The sequence below is a fragment of the Paramisgurnus dabryanus genome, chromosome 17, assembly GCF_030506205.2.
Source record: "Paramisgurnus dabryanus chromosome 17, PD_genome_1.1, whole genome shotgun sequence".
Taxonomy (NCBI): domain Eukaryota; kingdom Metazoa; phylum Chordata; class Actinopteri; order Cypriniformes; family Cobitidae; genus Paramisgurnus; species Paramisgurnus dabryanus.
In genome coordinates this window covers 34,213,332-34,231,819 of record NC_133353.1, presented here as the reverse complement: position 1 = coordinate 34,231,819, position 18,488 = coordinate 34,213,332, and the positions used below count along the sequence as shown (strand labels likewise).

Below are 18,488 nucleotides of genomic sequence, written 5' to 3'. Positions count from 1 at the left end.
GCGAATGACCAATCACAGAGAGGAACGCTTTACGAAACGGCCAATCACAGAACAGAGATGATGGGACGTCAGCGAGGTCAACAGAAACTGTCATGTCAGCCTCCAGTGTGGCGTGTAGTCCTGCAGCAGCGATGCTCAGCCTGTCTATTAGAGAGGTGAAATTTGAATTATTTACACTCTTAATTAACTTTGTAAAGATTATGCATTGTTGTCGATCGTATTGTTGTACGATTTAGCTCGTGACGATCGGTAATATATTGTGTTATGACATTACTTTCAGTTTAGTATTATGGTAGTGGTCATTAAATGATTTTCAACTAAAGTTATTCATGAAATTTTCATAAGGGCACAGTCTAATATAAAATAACTTGTATTTAATGGTTAAATTGTATTGGTTTTACTGGGACAAAATGTGATTCTACTTTTTGTGTTGTATTGGGTTCCGTCGTTACCTTTTCTGTTTTATACGTCTGCAGGTGTCTCAGGCACTTAAGGAGGGCAGGGTATCTGCTACTGAACTCTGCAAGAAATGCATCAACCAAATACAGAGGACCAAGTCCTTGAATGCATATATCACCATCACAGAAGAGCAAGCCATAGAGCAAGCACAGCGAGCAGACAACAGGCTACGCAATGGTGCGCATGTGCATCACTTAAAGGCGGGGTGCATGATCTCTGAAAGCCAATGTTGACATTTGAAATCACCTAAACAAACACACACCAACCCCAATAGTATCTAGACCCGCCCCACACATACGCAACCCAGGCAACGATGTCGGTTAGTAGACAACATTTGTTTCTTGTCTAAATAATAATTTTTATACGATCCTATTTGTTTTTTAAAGGCAAACCTCTCGGTCCTCTTGATGGCATTCCCTTTTCTGTGAAAGATAACTTCTGCACAGAGAATATAGAGACCACCTGTGCTTCAAACATCCTTAAAGGTCAACTAAACTCCATTAATGACATAATATTGATTGTTAGAGCTTACATTTGCAAAAAGTTCACATTACTTGTGTTTGCAATTGTAGGTTATGTGCCTCCATTCAATGCAACAGTTGTGCAGAAGCTTTTGGATCAAGGAGCAGTTCTCGTCGGAAAAAATAATTTAGATGAATTTGCAATGGGGTAAGTGCACACACATGCATGCACATATATGCTTGTTTTATGGCAATGTGTGGATAAACTATAAAGGGGAAAGCAAGATGGCAATGGCAATCATTAAGATGTGCATATATTTTCTCTTGCAAGATCTGGGAGTACAGATGGGGTGTATGGTCCCGTTCGAAACCCCTGGAGCTATGCAACATCATACCGTGAGGAGGGCAGAGGAGATCCAGATTCTGATTGGGTGATTGCAGGAGGAAGTTCAGGAGGGAGCGGAGCAGCAGTGGCGTCTCTCAGCACCTTCTTGTAAGTCAATGATGTTAAATCAGTTAGATGAGGAATAAATTATGTTTGTATCCAATAATTATGTAAATGTACATCGGATACTCTCCTAGAGCATTGGGTTCAGATACAGGAGGATCTACACGAAACCCTGGGTCTCTTTGTGGAGTTGTGGCTTTGAAGCCCACATATGGCCTTGTCTCCCGTCACGGTCTCATCCCTCTCGTCAACTCCATGGACGTACCAGGAATTATGACCAGAAGTGTGCATGATGCTGCCACAGTTTTGAGTATGAGAATTATCAATCATTACTCTTACAATCACTGATTTCAATTTGTCTGGGTCTCAATAGTTAAAGTGAAATTAAAACTTAATTTTGCCGTCAATTATTTTTTCTCGTTTTGCACTAAATGGCAGTGCCGTAGTTGGATAGTGCAGATTAAGGGGCGGTATTATTATAATAAGATCCTCTTTTGACATCACACAGGGAGCCAAATTTTAAAGACCTATTAAATGGTTTACCAAATTTAACAAAACTAAGTTACTGGGTTGTTCTTTTTCACATTTTCTAAGTTGATAGAAGCACTGGGGACCCAATTATAGCCCTGAAAAAAGTCAGATTTTTATGATATGTCCCCTTTAAAGGACTGGCTATACAAAACTGCTTTTGTATTGTCACATCAACGTCAGACTTTTTACATGGTTTTATGTTTCAGGGATTCTCCAGGGGCAAGACGAAAAGGACTCAACAACTGTCCAGGCACCGATCACCTCGCCAAACCTTCCTGAAGACTTTGATATTAGAGATATATGTGTCGGCATACCAAAGGTAAATCTGATTTCAATAGCACAGTGTCTTTAGCAGGAATGATATAGAGGTATAGTGATTACAAATATAAGAATAAAAATAAATATAGATTTTCGCATATTTATATTTACTGTATAAACTTTTTTTGGATAACAACTGTGCATTCAGCATGTATAATAATACGCTATCAATGAGAAGTTTTACTGAAACTTTTGACTGAAAATTTAACCTTGATATTTTTTAGGACTGCAAAATGATTAATCGCGACTAATCGTTTGCTAAAAAAAGTTTTTAAATCATTTATGTGTGTGTGTACTGTGTATAATAATTATGTATATATAAATACACACACAGACATGCATGTATAATTTTAAGTAAAAAAAATCTATTTATGTACTAAGTATTTGTAATTTGATATAATATAATATAATATAAAATATAATATTTAAATATAAAATGTATATACATGTGTAAATATTTTTAAAATATACTCTAATCTGTGTATATGTATTTTTACATAATTATTATACACAGTACACACACATGTTAACAAAAACTTTTATTTTGCAAACGATTAGTCACAATTAATCGTTTTTGCAGCCCTTATATTTTTTATATTGAATGAGTAAGGTCATGTCAAAGTTTGAAACCAATGACGGAAAACAAACTTTTATGCTCCAAATCTCATCATTAGATTGTTTTTATTATTTAATTTCTTTAATTTTAGGAGTATCACGCCCCAGGCCTGTCTGAAGAAACTCTGGCCCAGTGGAATCGAGTGGCATCCATGTTTGAGCGGGCAGGGGCGCGGGTACGAGAAGTTTCCCTCCCGCACACACAGCACTCCATCGTATGTTACCATGTCCTGTGTTGCTGTGAGGTCGCGTCCAACATGGCACGCTTCGATGGACTTGAATACGGTATATGAACATGTATAATAACATTATGAACACAACCCCCAGCAAGCAATAGCTGTCATTTCACCATATAGGCTAACTATAGGCCCAATATAGTCCGGCTATGAGTAAACCACATCTAACCAAAATAAACTGGAAGTTGTATTTGACAAAATAACTTGAGAGATGTATGATATCCCATATGTGAGCAAAGTCAACAGTGATTACAAGGTGTTTGATTTTCATTTATTTATTTGTCATTTGTTAGACATATTTTACATTTTCACTGGGCTGTGTTTGGGCAGCTATTATATGTCTTTTAAATGCAAAATTCCTTGCTGGGTAAGTAAACAATATCTTTTTTTGTCTCTTCAGGCCATCGCAGTGCAGTGGACAGCTCCACAGATGCCATGTACGCCACCACGAGACACGAAGGCTTTAACAATGTCGTCCGTAGGAGAGTCCTTTCCGGGAACTACTTCCTTCTTAAACAGTGCGTGACTAGTGAAAGAGAACCGATGCTTTTTCAGATCGCTTTTAAGCTTCTTTCACACACACACGCTCACACCCCAACAGTGTATATAACAAAAAAGGCCTTCCATGCTACTGTACATAGTATTGTAGTGCGTCACATATTCAATCATATGTAAAAAAAAAAAATGGAAAAGGAGAACCTCCTTAAAATAATTTTGTTATTAAAAAAGGTAAATATGCTTTTAATCTAAAAAAAAAAAGTAAATCTAAACTGACAACAGGACTGTAAAGACAGTGTGATGTGGCCGGAAGGATAACTCAAAACTGTTTCTGCGGATTTCACTGCTTTTCTTCACAGGAACTACGAGCGTTACTTTGTGAAAGCTCAACAGATCAGACGTCTCATTGCTAAAGATTTTGAAAGCGTCTTCACCTCAGGTGTTGATGTTCTCCTCACACCCACGACACTGAGCGATGCAGCGAGATACATTGACTTCATACAGAAAGACAACCGAACGCGAAGTGCGCAGGATGACATCTTCACACAGCCTGTCAACATGGCAGGTAGTGTACTATAAGCACCGGAAATGGAAAAGTGTTAAAGTTTAAAAAGTATGGTGATGTAACAGAGAGCTATGCATTGTTACAACTAAAGGACATGTGACCCACAGCCGAATGACCTTTTAAGTACAACAGTGTTTTCTCCTCAGGCAGTATAAAAAAACTCCTATGAGTTTTAGTGAGGCATTTTTTTGGTGAACTTTAAGAGAATAATTGAAGTTTAGATGCAAAACCTAAAAAAGTACATCTGATGTTTTCTTTTCAATGAGCATTTTTTGATCCTGCTCTTATGTTCAGGTTTAGTCATTTCACTTTAACGGCAATTAAAAGGTTATTAGTCAGTATCTGAAATGCTTTTTTCACAAATGTCACTTTAGTTATTTTATTGCTGGAAAAAAGTGCATGCAAGCTTTTTTGCAAACAAAATCATCTTCAAAGACATAGTAAACCAGTTGCAAAATCACTAAAGATGCAAATAGAAACACTGCAAATAACAAAAGTCAGAATGTAAAACAAAGAAACAATACCATATATTAGGGGGCGCTGTGATGCATGCCACATTCAGGTTGTATTCAGGCCCAACTATTCACAATTTTCAAATTTGAAACATAGGCGTTCATCCATTTCATCCTTTGTGCACTTAGAGGACTTTGCTAAAAAAAATCTATGTGGTGTTTAGCAGATTCTGCCAACAATGGGGGAAAATTTCTGAATGACCTGATGTGGGGATTTTGAAGCTAAAGTATTTAATGAACATATTAGAGATCATTCTGTAAATTTCATTATCTCATATTTAAAAGAGGTGGCTTTTAGCGGCTTTTGCATCTAAACTCCTTAATTCTATACAAATATGTCCTATAGAGTAGACTGTTTCATCGGACGCACGTGCGGTGACGCGATACGCGTCTGGTCCGAACTGTACTTCTGGTTTCAGTTTTTTAATGGTCTGACCCTTAAACAAATACCTTGTCAAAAATAACAAATGTTTTGGTTTCCTATGTAATTATATACGTGTTGTTTATTTAGCTTGATATATAAATAAACTACGTTTAAAGTAATTTGTTGTTATTTATTCTTAGCGGAGTTTACCGGAAGTTACGTGTTGACCACGAAAGCCGCTTGTTTATGTTGTTACTGCTGAAAGCGTCTATATTTCTAAAGGATGTGCTGAAGTTTTATTTATTTTATTTATTATTTATTTTATTATTTATTTTTACATGATGATTACATTTTTTACTCTCTGCTATAGGTTTGCCTGCTATCACTGTACCAACGGCCCTGTCACACAGAGGACTTCCCATCGGCCTGCAGCTGATTGGCCAAACACTACAGGACTGGAAGTTGTTGACCGTAGCCCACTGGATGGAGCAACAAGTTGAATTTCCAATGATACGTTTCAATGAAGACTTGGATAGATCGGTCAGAGAACGAACACATACGACCGGATCATAACCAAACACTGAAACACATGATTTATGGTAAAGAGGGACTAAAGTCAAGGGAACAAAAAAATAAAGTACTTTTAACAAATATGTAAGGATTTCACTTTTGTAAAGCATTAAATGTAAAACATAAAGGGGCACTTTCCCATTAATCCAGGACTAGGCCTTAGTTTTATTATATATATTATATCTGGGACTAGGATAAGCTCTGTCCGGAAAACATCATGAATCTCATCTCAAAAACATTTAGAGAAGTAGAATAACAACCACACAAAGTGAGTCTGTGAAATTGAAGCCTTTTTTATTGACCAAAATCGGAAGAACATACAGTAAAGTACACTACAGTTCAAAAGTTTTAAAAGCACTTAAAAAGTCTTATGATCTTAAAAATCATTTAATCTGCAGATGTATGTTTGAAATCACTTTTGTAACTATCCATTTTTAAAGAAATTTATTTTGAAATGGATGACTTGGACTGAATAATATAAGAAAGCAGCCAATAAAACTCCTTCAATACTTTTAAAATGAAGACAATTTATGACATAAAACATTGTAAAACAGAAAATTTTAATTAAAGAAAACTTATTAAAATATACAATGTAGTGCTGTTGATAAGTAGCCTTTTTTTTCTGAGGTTTAATTACACAGAATTCATGATAAATGAATGTATTTTATAAAATGTCATAAAACCGGGCCCCCGACACAATCTTGGGCCCCCCAGTTTGAAAACTACTGCTCAAAGCGAACTGAGATGATACAGTTTTGATTTATTTTGAATGCTTTTGGTCTCAACATAATTGCCATAACTGGACTTGGGACGGTTTCTCGGACAGGGTCAGGGATTAGACTAGTCCTAGATGATATTTCCTAATTAAACTAAGGCCTAGTCCAGGTTTAAGCTAATCCCTGTACGGGAAACCACCCCTTTGTGTTATTGCATCATTTTTATGAGTTTATTATTATCCTAAATGTGGAAAAAAGAAAGAAGAAGTGATTCAAAACTTTTGAACAGTAATGTATTTGCAAATAGTGAGTAAAGTATCGCAATCCATCACAGTTTTAAATAACTATGACAAAGAGACACAGAATTGCAGTATAACTGTATCTTACTTTAATGCATATGTCAGATTGTTTTATCCAAAGCGACTTGCAATGCATTTTATTTATAAAAATTTTTTATCAGTTTTTATGTTCCTTGAGAATCGACTCCATGACCTTTTCCACTGCTATTGCAATGCTCTACAAACTAAACTACAGCAATGGCATCATATAATGATATCATATCAGCAGTTTCCGGTTAATGCCCATCTCAATGTGGTCTAAAATGTCTTACTTAAATTGTAACACTCTTATATTTGATGTAACAGCAAAAAGAGCGTGAAATTATTGTGTGGGGTACCATTATTTACACAATCAACCAACATGGAGGATTTGTATCCAAAAGTGGATGTTCTGCTTCTCCATGAGATGACGTTTACACATTTTGCTCAACAGAAAAACCACATGCACTCCACACTTACAATGCTAAGAACAGCAGACATCCTGTTTCTTGCTAACGGTGACGCCTTTTCACACTCCTGCAGATAAGATGCATGCTAACAGAATACATTTGTTCTGAATTAGGATCTGTTGGCGGGTATGCCAGCAGATTTAAATTTAAGGCGGGCTGCCTTTATAAATACATTCTGAATGCTTAAAATATTCAGACATTAATAAGGGCATGAAAGAATGTGCACTTTAAAATGAGTTTAAACACAACTATTATGATTTTTAATATTAATATCTGCATTTGCATTTGAAGTCATGTAGCACACAATCCTCTATAATAGATAAACAGTGTAGAAATGTGGGAGAAAGAAAATGCATCGTGAATGTTTGCTGCATAACACATTTCTCACTTAAGAATAATAATAGATGTTTGTGCAGTTTTCATGTCTCTTAACGTCAGTATAAGTATATAAGGTCATCATATCATTAGTCTTTGCAGCTAATTATATCAAAATAAGATGATCTTGACACCCTAAGAGGCGGAGGTGTTAATGAAATCACAAGCCTGACACATGCACTCAAAAAATCCTGGGTTGTTTTTAACTCAGGGGTTAATATTGGACAGAACACATTGCTATGTCTCTGCAGACTTTAAAACGGACATATCATGAAAACCTGACTCTTTGCATGTTTAAGTGCTATAACTGGGTCCCCAGTGCTTCTATCAACCTCAAAAATGTGAAAAAGAAACTTAGTTTTGGTAAACCATTCTCTGCAAGCATGTGAAAAAATAGGTAATTGACATTTGGCTCCCCTTGTGATGTCAGAAGGGGATAATACCGCCCCTTAATCTGCACTACAACAACCACACTGTAATTTAGTGCAGAGATCAACTCATTTGCATTTTAAAGGCACACCCAAAAACGGCACATTTTCGCTCACACATACAAAGTGGAAATTTTAACATGCTATAATAAATTATCTACAGTATATGTTATTTTGAGCTAAAAATTCACATACGTACTCTAGGGACACCAAATATTTAAAAATATTTAGCCAAATATTCTATGAAATAGTCTTGTGAAATGTCAATGAGCCTGTTGGTTTATAGCTAAGCTTTTCCTTTGCTCATGCAAAGGTTTAGCAATGGCTGTGATTTGTCTTTATATAAGGTTTTATTTTGCATAACAGCCCAGTTCTTGTATTGATCAAAGGTTTTGGCAAATAGCAGAAAAGATAAAGAACATGAATTGATAATAAATGTTTCATGGCTCTTGACTGAAGACTTTAGTTAGCACATATGAACAGCGCTTCAGATGTTTACAAAACACACAAACAGTAGATAGCTTCAAGAGATTCAGGGCTGGTGTGTGAGGTGTACATATACTGTAGTTTTCATTTCAGGGGCAAAACACCCATATATTACTTTAATCAGCTCGATTCCTGTTTGACTTGAATTCCTCCTGAAGTATAAGATGACTTTCTTTTTTTATTGTAGCATCTTTAGCAATACATGTGTTTACTGTTGAAATCGGATGCAAGATCTTTTGCAGTTGCAAAATGCAACACAATGCGTTGCAAAATGTTCTACCAGTTGAGCTTTGTGTTGTAAACATTGTTTTGTATTGACTAACAAAAACACTGTTGCGTTTATTTGGCAGACACTCTTATGCAAAGCGACGTACATGTATGTGCATTCAAGCAATGCAGTATTATTAGTATAAGTTTGACCCCTGGGAATCAAACCCACAACTATTGTGTGTTAAATACAATGCTCTACAAACCAAGCTCCACTTGGGTTACCGCTTGCTTGATATCTCATCTTAATGATCAATTCAGGGGTCAAATCCAATGCAAAATATCCCACATTCTCACTGTTTATGAGCAGCAGACAGGTGCGATGTTTAGTGTAAATATTAAACACAGTCATTCTGTTCACAATCAATATGTAAAGTTTCAGAGCCCTGACACAGGCATTTCAGGGTTTGAAAGAATTGAAAAATATTTTCTTTACTCAATATTGGATGGAGATTAGAGCCTCACACTTATTGAGCAAATGTTAAATCTGATGTGAGGCCTGTTGTGAGCTATATGGGTTATTTTCAACCCAGTGTAAGGTCAGAAAGGGACAAACCCAACCGCAGGGTTAAATTAACCCAGAAAATGTTTATATTTGACCCAAAATTGGGTTAAAACAACCTAGCATAGGTGAAATAACAACTCAATGAGGTTTATTAAAATCTTTTATTAAAGGTGCATTAAAAGTATTTTATGCATGTTGCTCAGCTTTAATGAGAATTTAAGAGGCTTGGCAGACAATGAAACACAACACATTTGTAAAGTTTATAAAGACAGCGCTAATGACTATGACTGAAATGACAAAAAACTATTACCTCAAAAGGTCATTATATATTAGCAGATATTATTATTATATTATTTTGCATATTGTTATCAGCACTGTTTGGGCTTTTGTGTGCCATATAAAAGGGCTGAATGGTATTATGGGATAAAATGTAAATATGCATGAATCAAACACATGTTGCTGGTTTAGAAAGTTGGGTTATGCATGAATACGTTATTTAAAATAAAGGAAATTATACAAAGAAAAAAAGTGTATAGAGGGAGGAAACACCTGCACCGGAGATACAGAGGGTGACAGGTAAAAGGAAGAGAATGGGGAAATCTGATCACCGGTTAAACATTAGCAATCTTTGTCACGCGATCAGTGTCTGCTTGATATTTTAATGGGTAGTTATGAGATTGAGAAAAGTTTGTGACCTGTCTGTTTGTAGGTGCACTGAGTTTCAGATGAGGGTTTGATGTGGATCCAGACAGATGATATGTAGATAAAAAGATCTAGAAGAAAGAGAACTGCGGGCTGAATGGTTTGTTTGTTTGTTTGTTTATATATGTGTATTTTTGACGTAGCCTACATTTTCTTCTCAAAGTCTTGTATAGCCTAAATTACAGGTTTTGAATTTAAAGGGGCATTTCACTTTTTTGAAAATATGCTAATTTTCCAGCTCCCCTAGAGTTAAACATTTGATTCTTACTGTTTTGGAATCCATTCAGCTGATCTCCGGGTCTGGCGCTAGCACTTATTAGCATAGCCTAGCATAAATTATGAATCTGATTAGACCATTAGCATCGCGCTCAAAAATAACCAAAGAGTTTTGATATTTTTCCTATTTAAAACTTAACTCTTCTGTAGTTACATCGTGTACTAAGACCAACAGAAAATTAAAAGCTGCAATTTTCTAGGCAGATATGGTTAGGAACTATACTCACATTCTGGCGTAATAATCAAGGACATTGCTGATGTTACATGGCTGCAGGAGCAGGCGTAGTGGCTCTCCTGATCTTGCCAAGTGGTTGATGTCCTCAGGGCCACATTATGTTGATCCTGCATGGGACAACATTTCAATCAACCAATCATACTCCCCATGGTTACTTTCAATGGCAGGGGACTATTTTCGGACACTGCGTAATATCACTACACCTGCACTACACCATGGTTTCTGAATATAGTTTTTATAACCAATAGTAGGCGGTACCTGCCATCGCCATCTCGGCTGTCGCCATCTCGGCTGTTGCCATCTTGGTCGCACGTGGGTGAAGCTTAGGTGGCTGTTTGCTGAAACCACGCGTGCCTAGTTCGACTCTAGTGACAGCAGTGTTTTTTCAACCGTGAACGCCCTTAATTATGCAGAACTTTAAGCCTTAATATAATTTAAACGGATGAGTTACAAAAAAATTACCCCCCTCAAAGGGCAAAATTATCTATATCGACCAAAAACAGGATGTAAACATAATTTTCTGCTCTAAAGATGGGTATTTTAACATGGGGGTCTATGGGAATTGACTCCCCTTGTGGAGCCAGTTGATAAATTGCAGTTTAAATCACTTTCATATTGTCTTCATTAGAGTGATCGCAAAGTTGCCCCTCGGTCTTATCTACCGATACCATTGTCATTTTCTGCAAGAAAAATAAAGAATATGCACTTTTACAAGTTCTCTTCTTGCAGTCTTGTGACGTATCAGTGCCACCTCACATATAACGTAATCACTTTGAAAGGTCACGCATGATGTATGCGAAACTACCGCTCCAGTGTTAACAAGCGTGGAGAAAGAGGAGCGTTCCGACATTGCTGTATGTGGAATGATACTAATTAATGTCTTTGTGTCAGAGTATTGTTTCAAATGGTCCACAAATGTGCGTTTCACTTATGTAACGCATGACCTTTCGACGTGATTACGCAAATACTCAAGGTCATGCAGCTAGTGCAAGACGAGAAGTTGTGGTTTAAAAGTGCATTTTCGTTATTTTTCTTGCCAAAAATGACAATCTTTTCGCTAGATAAGACCCTAACGCCTCGTTTGGTATCGTTTAGAGTCCTTTGAAACTGCAATTTTAAACTGCATTAAAACTGTTAAGTGTTGGGTTCTTTTAAAATGAGAAAAATCCAGGAATGTTTTCCTCAAAAAAACTTAATTTTGACTGAACAAATACAAACATAAACATCTTGGATGATGAGTAAATTGATGAAAGTGTAGTAATCCTTTAATAAAAAAAGTGTTCTAATTTAAAAGACATGATGCCGTTTTCGTCCAGTGTGCGAGCCCCTTTAAGTTACAGTAACATCTCTTCACCAGAATTGTTTGAAATTTCTAACCATCTATTTGTCAAATTGCCTTAAAACAGCAGGTGTTTGTCATTAATGTTCATTCATCACTTCATTATCTCATTAACTTCGACATTGAATCAGTGTGACTTTTTTAACACTAAACTTTAGTGTATATTTCCACATCATCTGGGCGCTTTGCTGTGAGGCAGAACAAAAAAATCATTCTTCTTTCAACAGGTTAAAGAGTCATGATGGTAAATATTGCAAAATGAGTACTGTGCCACAAATAACATTAAAGAATAAAGTTGGTTAAAAATATAAGAAACAGCCTTGATATAATTTATCTTTGCCAAAATATTTTCTGTGTTTTTTATTGGTTTAAAAAAATTTTATTAGTTACCTTAAGTAGGTCATATAATTTGTCCTCTGTTTAATAGCCTTTCCTTTTTTTAAAAGGTTTCATTTATTTGCAGGTTTAAATGAAGATGATCTTACATATGGTTTCAGTCTTTAGCATTTCATGTGTGGGTTTTTAACCACTAAGATAAAACAAACTGGTTAAACTGCCATTTTTGTAGCATTCAACAAACAACTCCTTCTCTGTCTTTTCTCTTTAATTTGATCTTTATGTTACAACCTAAACACATAGTTAAACGATTTTTATAGTATGTTATGATGACAAATATTAATGGCAGGATAAATAAAAGATGATATGCAAACACATACAATTTTCTGCTTTAATTGTATTGATTCAGTCTTAATCACAACAATGTTTGTTTACAATAAAATATTGTAAGGTTACGAAAGATGACTCTGACAAGATTCATATTATACAGTGCAAACAATGTTATTACACTAACTAAAATATCTGCACATGGAAGATTTCCTAATCCTCTTTAAAATAATTATCCAAACTTCAAATTCAATTTTGATTTAATAGATCCATAACACATATGAGCTTTGATTGTATCTTATCTTTTTGAATTTTAAAAAACACTTCTTGTCATCACTGTCTCGCTCTGGATCAACAGCAAACTTTCTCCACTTCCAGTTTAAAATTTGCCGTGGAGGATGAGGAGTGTGGCTGCTGGTATTAGAAGACACAGTGGGATCGAGACAGGACTCGATCCTACAGCGCTGGAATCTGCAGGAGTTCCGCTAGGTTTGGTTGAATTCTGGCTCTGCAAATCCTGCTTCTACACAAACATGAAGTCAAAGTACATTCAGAATTAATGACATATGTATTGTGTAATTTTCATCTAAGAAGCACAAAGGGAAATATGCAATTGTTACCTTAAATGAACAGTTCACCCAAAAATAAAAACTGTATATGACTTTCTTCTTTCAAACAAACACAGTCATAATATCCTGGCTCTTCTCAGATAGTGGCATTGAATAGTGCCCCATTTTAAAAGTGCATCCATCCTTCAAAAACTAATCTATTATTTAATGTCTTCTGAGGTGAAGTAATGAGTTTTTGTATTATTGGGTCAGAGGTCAGCCTGACCTAAACTCTCTCATAAACAAGTTTATTTATATAGCAAATTTAAAACACCTACAAGACTGACGAAAGTGCTTAACAAAGGAACATCTTCATAAAATTATATTTAGAAATAATCGTATGTATAAGTTTTTGATGGATGAATGCGCTTTTTAGAGCTTTTAAAATGGGGCACTATCCAGTGCCATTATAAAGCTGAAAAAAGCCTGGATATTATTTAATACAACTCTGACTGCTTGGCTAAAAGAAGAAAGTCATATACACCTAGGATGGCTTGAGAGTGAGTAAATTGTGGGCTAATTTTCATTTTTGAGTCAACTATTGATTTTTAAGGATCTTTTTCTATCTGATCTGATCCTGATATTATATTCATTGTTGTAATTTAGTCATTTTTAATAACATGTTTACATGAGTAAAACCAGTTAGATAATTGCAGTTCATTTGTTATTATTTTGTGATAGCATAACATTTATACAGTGTAATCAGATTTAAACTGATAATATTGTGTGAAGCGTAAATAAACTCATGTAAAAACCAAGAATGTATCTGTGAAGCATCTACTTAAGACAAAGAAAATTACAGACATCGAATTTTTAATTAATCATCTAATTATTTCTCTTGCAAAATTAGAAAATGTTAACAAATCTTTTCTTTTTCAAAAAATCCAAGGCAAAAAATATTAAATTCAGATTGCCTACCCCTAAGGATGAAAATGGTAAAGTCATGAACAGCATCCCAAGGCACACGATCCAAAATGTATTCATTTTTACAGTTGTTGTGTCCTCTTTTAGAGAAGTTTCTGTTGAACTGAGAGTCTGTGTTCAGTGACGCGGACAGACAGGGGCTTTTATTCTCAAGGATTTATGGGTGATGTGTTGATAAAACACCCGCCCATCACAGCTTCCCCAAAACTGATGAATCTGCCTATACACCCCTTTCGAAAAGGATCTCTAAATAAAACTAGTGCTGTCTTTATTATCTCCCATACAGATCTACTACAACACAACTATTGCATGTAGATTATAGCATGTTTAACAGACACACAAAACTCGAAATAAAAAATGCTGACCAAACATATAAATTTAATTTACTTTAATTGTGCATATTTTCAAATATATAATTATTAAAATTAATGGATCATCACAATATAAATCACAAGAGGAGATGGATTACATTGATTAAGTTTACACAGCAAAATATGTGCACATATTTCACATGGCAGAATATAAACAGATATACATGCCAGGCAGATTTTAATTCTTAAAAGAAACACGTTTAATTAGTTGATAATAACACTAATTCAAATTCAAGCTGGGACAAAATTTTCTTTAAGGCATCTAAACAAAGTTTAACAGAAGTTGGCATAGAGGAAACGAGCTTTATCTAAAACCATCACAAACTGCTGTGGTTCTGCTGAAGACTCTTGGTTTGCAGCAGCAGAGAGATGCTAAACTAAACAAATCCCTTTATTAACTTTCATTATTTCAAAATCCAGTGTGAATGTGAGTTGTGCATGCTAGTGTTATTCCTGTGTGTTTGTCCTCGGTTTTAAAGAACTTCAGAAAGGTTTGCACTGTCCATCTTTGGCCTTTATTATAGCTTTAACCATCTGCAAGACTTTCTCCATTTAGTTTAAGGTGTCCCGTAGAGGAAACCCAAGGTGGCTGTTGGGATCAGTATGCACAATGCAATGGGCACAGGAGCCAAGGACACAGCGCTGGAATTCGTATGAGCAGTTGAGCTGTCTGATGATGATGATGATGATGAGGAGGAAGAGGAGGATCCAGAGGATGATCGACTAAGACCATCTGAGGACTTTGATTGATCAGAGTTCCCCTAAATCACACATTAAGATAAGGAAAAGTCAAAAAGTGACACTTTATATAGTTTATCATAAATTAACAATGTAGTAAGATAATTTTCATTATTATGATTATAAATAATTTATACATATACATATTACGTAAAACATTGAGATGACAGAAATGTTATCTTAACCTGTATGAATTTCTTTATTTTGTTGAACACAAAGAAAGATATTTTGATAAATTACCCTATACACAGTTGATGGTACCCATTGACTTTGGTTCTCTTACTTTGGGTGTCGTCAACTTTGTGAAAATCATAATTTATCAAAATATCTTCTTTTGTGTTCAACTTCTACAGGTTAATAAAAACATGCATGGTGAGTAAACAATGACATTTATTTTTGGGTGAACTGTCCCTTTAACAAATCATTCCCTTTAAAATAGGCAATAAAACGCACAGGGCTTACCTGAATTGAAAAGGGTAAAGTCATGATCAACACCACAAGATACAAAAGCCAAATGTTATTCATTTTCTATGCTTTGCTTTTCTTTATCCAAACTTCCACGTTTCCTTCTGTCGTCTATCTGCGCTCCAAAATGGGAAAAACAGGGATTTTTAATTCCAAAATTGATTGACGTGTGACGTGTTTCCAAAACACACGCCCACAGAACCGCCCTCTCACCTGTATTTTACTGTATCTATAATGAGTCATTTTGGATGAGTTTAATATGTTGCCATTCTGTAAACACGAGTTTATGATAAGATCAAAGTGATGCAGGGACAAAACTTTTTTTAACCTTTAAGCTGACATCGGTGTATACCTGTATGTCCAATGATATGCATAAACAGAAATGGCCATGATCAACTGTGGGTTTCTGTTCTTATGTGGTTGGTAAAAATAGTTAAATAAAAGTACAGAAAGTGACTGTTGGTGACTAAACAAATTTCTATTCAAATTAATACTGTCTTCTTTTCAGATGTGGTTAAGAACACAATAAATTAACAAAAAAGATGCAAGCTTTTTTACAATTCAATATTATCTGCTAAAAGGTTATAACATGGGCATTACCGTTCACTTTTGCAAACTTTTAAACTAAAAAATCTAAGAAATGTACCAGCAGCACAAGAGAAATTAAAACTGATAAAAGACAGATCTAACATAACCAGGAAAATAAATGTGACAGTAGAGGATGTAATTAAATAGGAAACAAAAAATGTAAACATTAGAATTAATCAATAGAAAATGATTAATTAAGGAACTACTATTATTGATATTATAAGTAGGCTAATTGGACATATTAACACAAAGGATAAATTGGATATATAGATCAGATTTAGGAAAAGGCAGAGGGGGGAAAACAAGAAAAATCCGTTTAGTGTTGCGCCCTCTTGCGTTCCAAACCAGTACTAGCAACATGAAAACGCGTTTTGTTTGTCCCTTCACAGATTCAGTAGTTGTAGGCTACGTGGTTTTATCTATAAAGACAACATTCCAACTTGAACCCATTGAGCGAGCTGTCTCTTTACTACCGCGTGGTTTTATACATCTTGCCCCTGATTTGGCCGACATTTCTGACACACCCACCAAACAAGAGAAAACGCTTCTAAAACCTGTTGCATTCCGTTGCACACCGTTTCCAGGAAACATGTCTTTCAACCCGGTGTCACCGTAGCAAAACGTTGTGCACCGGTGTGAGATTGAACGTGCCCCTGATTTGCTATAGTTTCAACCCGTCTCACTTACATGTTTAATCATGTGACAGCATCATGGCTGCAATGCATTCATATGACCACAGTGGGGCGCTCTAGCATTACCATGTATTTATGTGCACTTTAGATGATTATTAATATTTTATGACCCTGGAGCACAAAACCAATCATATGTCGCACAGGTATATTTGTAGCAATGTATGGATCAAAATTATTGATTTTTCTTTCATGTTCTAAAAATATATTTTGTACATTTCTAGCTTTAATATATTTATCCCAAAAAGTATTTTTTTTCTCAATATTTGTGCACCCTCAGATTCCAGATTTTCAAATAGTAATATCTATCTCTTCCAAATATTGTCCTATCCTAACAAACCATATATCAATTGAAAGCTTATTTATCCAACTTTCCGATGATGTATAAATCTCAATTTTAAACATCACTCTTATGACTAGTTTTGGTTCAGAGTCACATTTTTAGTTTTTAGTATTATGCTGCTGACTGACTGAAAGCAAACATGGGGCCATTTTCACTCAGTGTGTGTTGTTAAAGCTGTATTTCATCTCTGATCTGGCATCAGTTCACATGCTGACATGTTGGCAACTGATCATAGAGTAGCTGTTCAGTCATCAGAGTATTTCTTTATTTTCTTTACACAGAAACTAAATAAATAAGCTTTCCATTTGTTAAAAATTGACAATATTTGGTAAAGATACAGCTATTAAAAAAAGTTAAGTCCTCAGCAACACATATTACTATGATAAATATTGAAAATCTACAAAATATCTTCATGAATAAGTAAATATCTGTACTTATTATCCTAATGATTTTTTTGCATAAAAGAAAAATGTATAATTTGAATCCATACAATGTATTGTTGGCCATTGCTACAAATATACACTTGCGACTTATGATTGGTTTTGTGGTCCAGGGTGACAATTCTACTTCAGTAGTACCATAGTGCACTTAAAAAAGTATCCTTAATACTAGTAATACTTAAACTGATTTATGTCTGTGAAACCGGAGGATAGTGTATTGAAATAAATGGTGTCTCAAATTAGCACAGTTGAGTACACATCCATGTTAAAGTAGTAATTCATCCAAAAATGGTCCCATTGACTTGACCATAGTATTTTTTATTCTAATATGATTTAATTAATTTATTAATTTATTTATTATAAATTAATAATTAATAATTTCTAACCTCACTCATTTTGATTAAGTAATGCATTTTCACTGATTTATTCATTCATGCACCGCAACATATTTTGCACCTTGCACCTGACCGTACATACAGACATGCGTATGGTTTCAAAACCCAAAGGTTTTGGTCTAACGTCAACCTCAAGCACCTCAAGTACAATGTTTACTCATCAAACCAGACTTGTACCCACATGCATATTGTTAAAAAAAGCTACCAAAAAACAACAAAACTTGAATGATGTCTTAATAAATTGTGTATTCTGCCATTTCTTGCATTCAAAATGTATAACATATGTGTGAAATGTGTTTAATGTGTCAAATTCTTTTTAGCACTTCAAGAACTGAAACTAATTCTAGGCAAACAGTTAAACCTATTAAAGAATCTTGTACATTTGTAACAAAACTGTAATGACACATGAGTATATTCAAGAGTCAAATGTCAAATTTCTTGACTTTCACGGACTAAAAAGCTGAATTTCCCCAGATTTCCTGTGTTCTCAGTGGAGACTGTTTGTGAAGTTAATCTGATGGTGCGTGATGTGCTGTCATAACCACATAGCGTCACTCCGCACACTATAGGA

General features: G+C 35.1%; 1 protein-coding gene and 1 long non-coding RNA gene across 2 annotated transcripts; one reads left to right on the top strand and one right to left on the bottom strand.

Moving 5' to 3' along the window:
• Window positions 1-48: 48 nt before the first annotated feature.
• Window positions 49-6,880, top strand: qrsl1 (glutaminyl-tRNA amidotransferase subunit QRSL1). Its single transcript, XM_065267406.2, has 11 exons — window positions 49-155; window positions 477-636; window positions 846-944; window positions 1,032-1,128; window positions 1,252-1,413; window positions 1,503-1,678; window positions 2,106-2,218; window positions 2,925-3,117; window positions 3,469-3,586; window positions 3,926-4,131; window positions 5,378-6,880. The coding sequence occupies exons 1-11, from the start codon at window positions 93-95 to the stop codon at window positions 5,578-5,580; spliced, it is 1,590 nt and encodes a 529-aa protein (XP_065123478.1). The 5' UTR covers window positions 49-92; the 3' UTR covers window positions 5,581-6,880.
• A 5,399-nt stretch (window positions 6,881-12,279) lies between these two features.
• LOC135777915 (uncharacterized) lies at window positions 12,280-15,611 on the bottom strand. The gene is made up of 3 exons (XR_012335326.1): window positions 15,460-15,611; window positions 13,883-15,020; window positions 12,280-12,879 (listed from the first exon to the last, which is right to left on the bottom strand). It is a non-coding gene; the product is annotated as an uncharacterized lncRNA (long non-coding RNA).
• Window positions 15,612-18,488: the final 2,877 nt, after the last annotated feature.

What these genes read in the sequence shown, in the direction of transcription:
- qrsl1 (XM_065267406.2), top strand. Translation starts at nt 93, where the DNA reads ATGTCAGCCTCCAGTGTGGCGTGTAGTCCTGCAGCAGCGATGCTCAGC. An exon ending in TGATGCTGCCACAGTTTTGA is followed by an intron (nt 1,679 to 2,105) that starts GTATGAGAATTA and finishes TTTATGTTTCAG; the next exon opens with GGATTCTCCAGGGGCAAGAC. An exon ending in AACTACTTCCTTCTTAAACA is followed by an intron (nt 3,587 to 3,925) that starts GTGCGTGACTAG and finishes TTTTCTTCACAG; the next exon opens with GAACTACGAGCGTTACTTTG.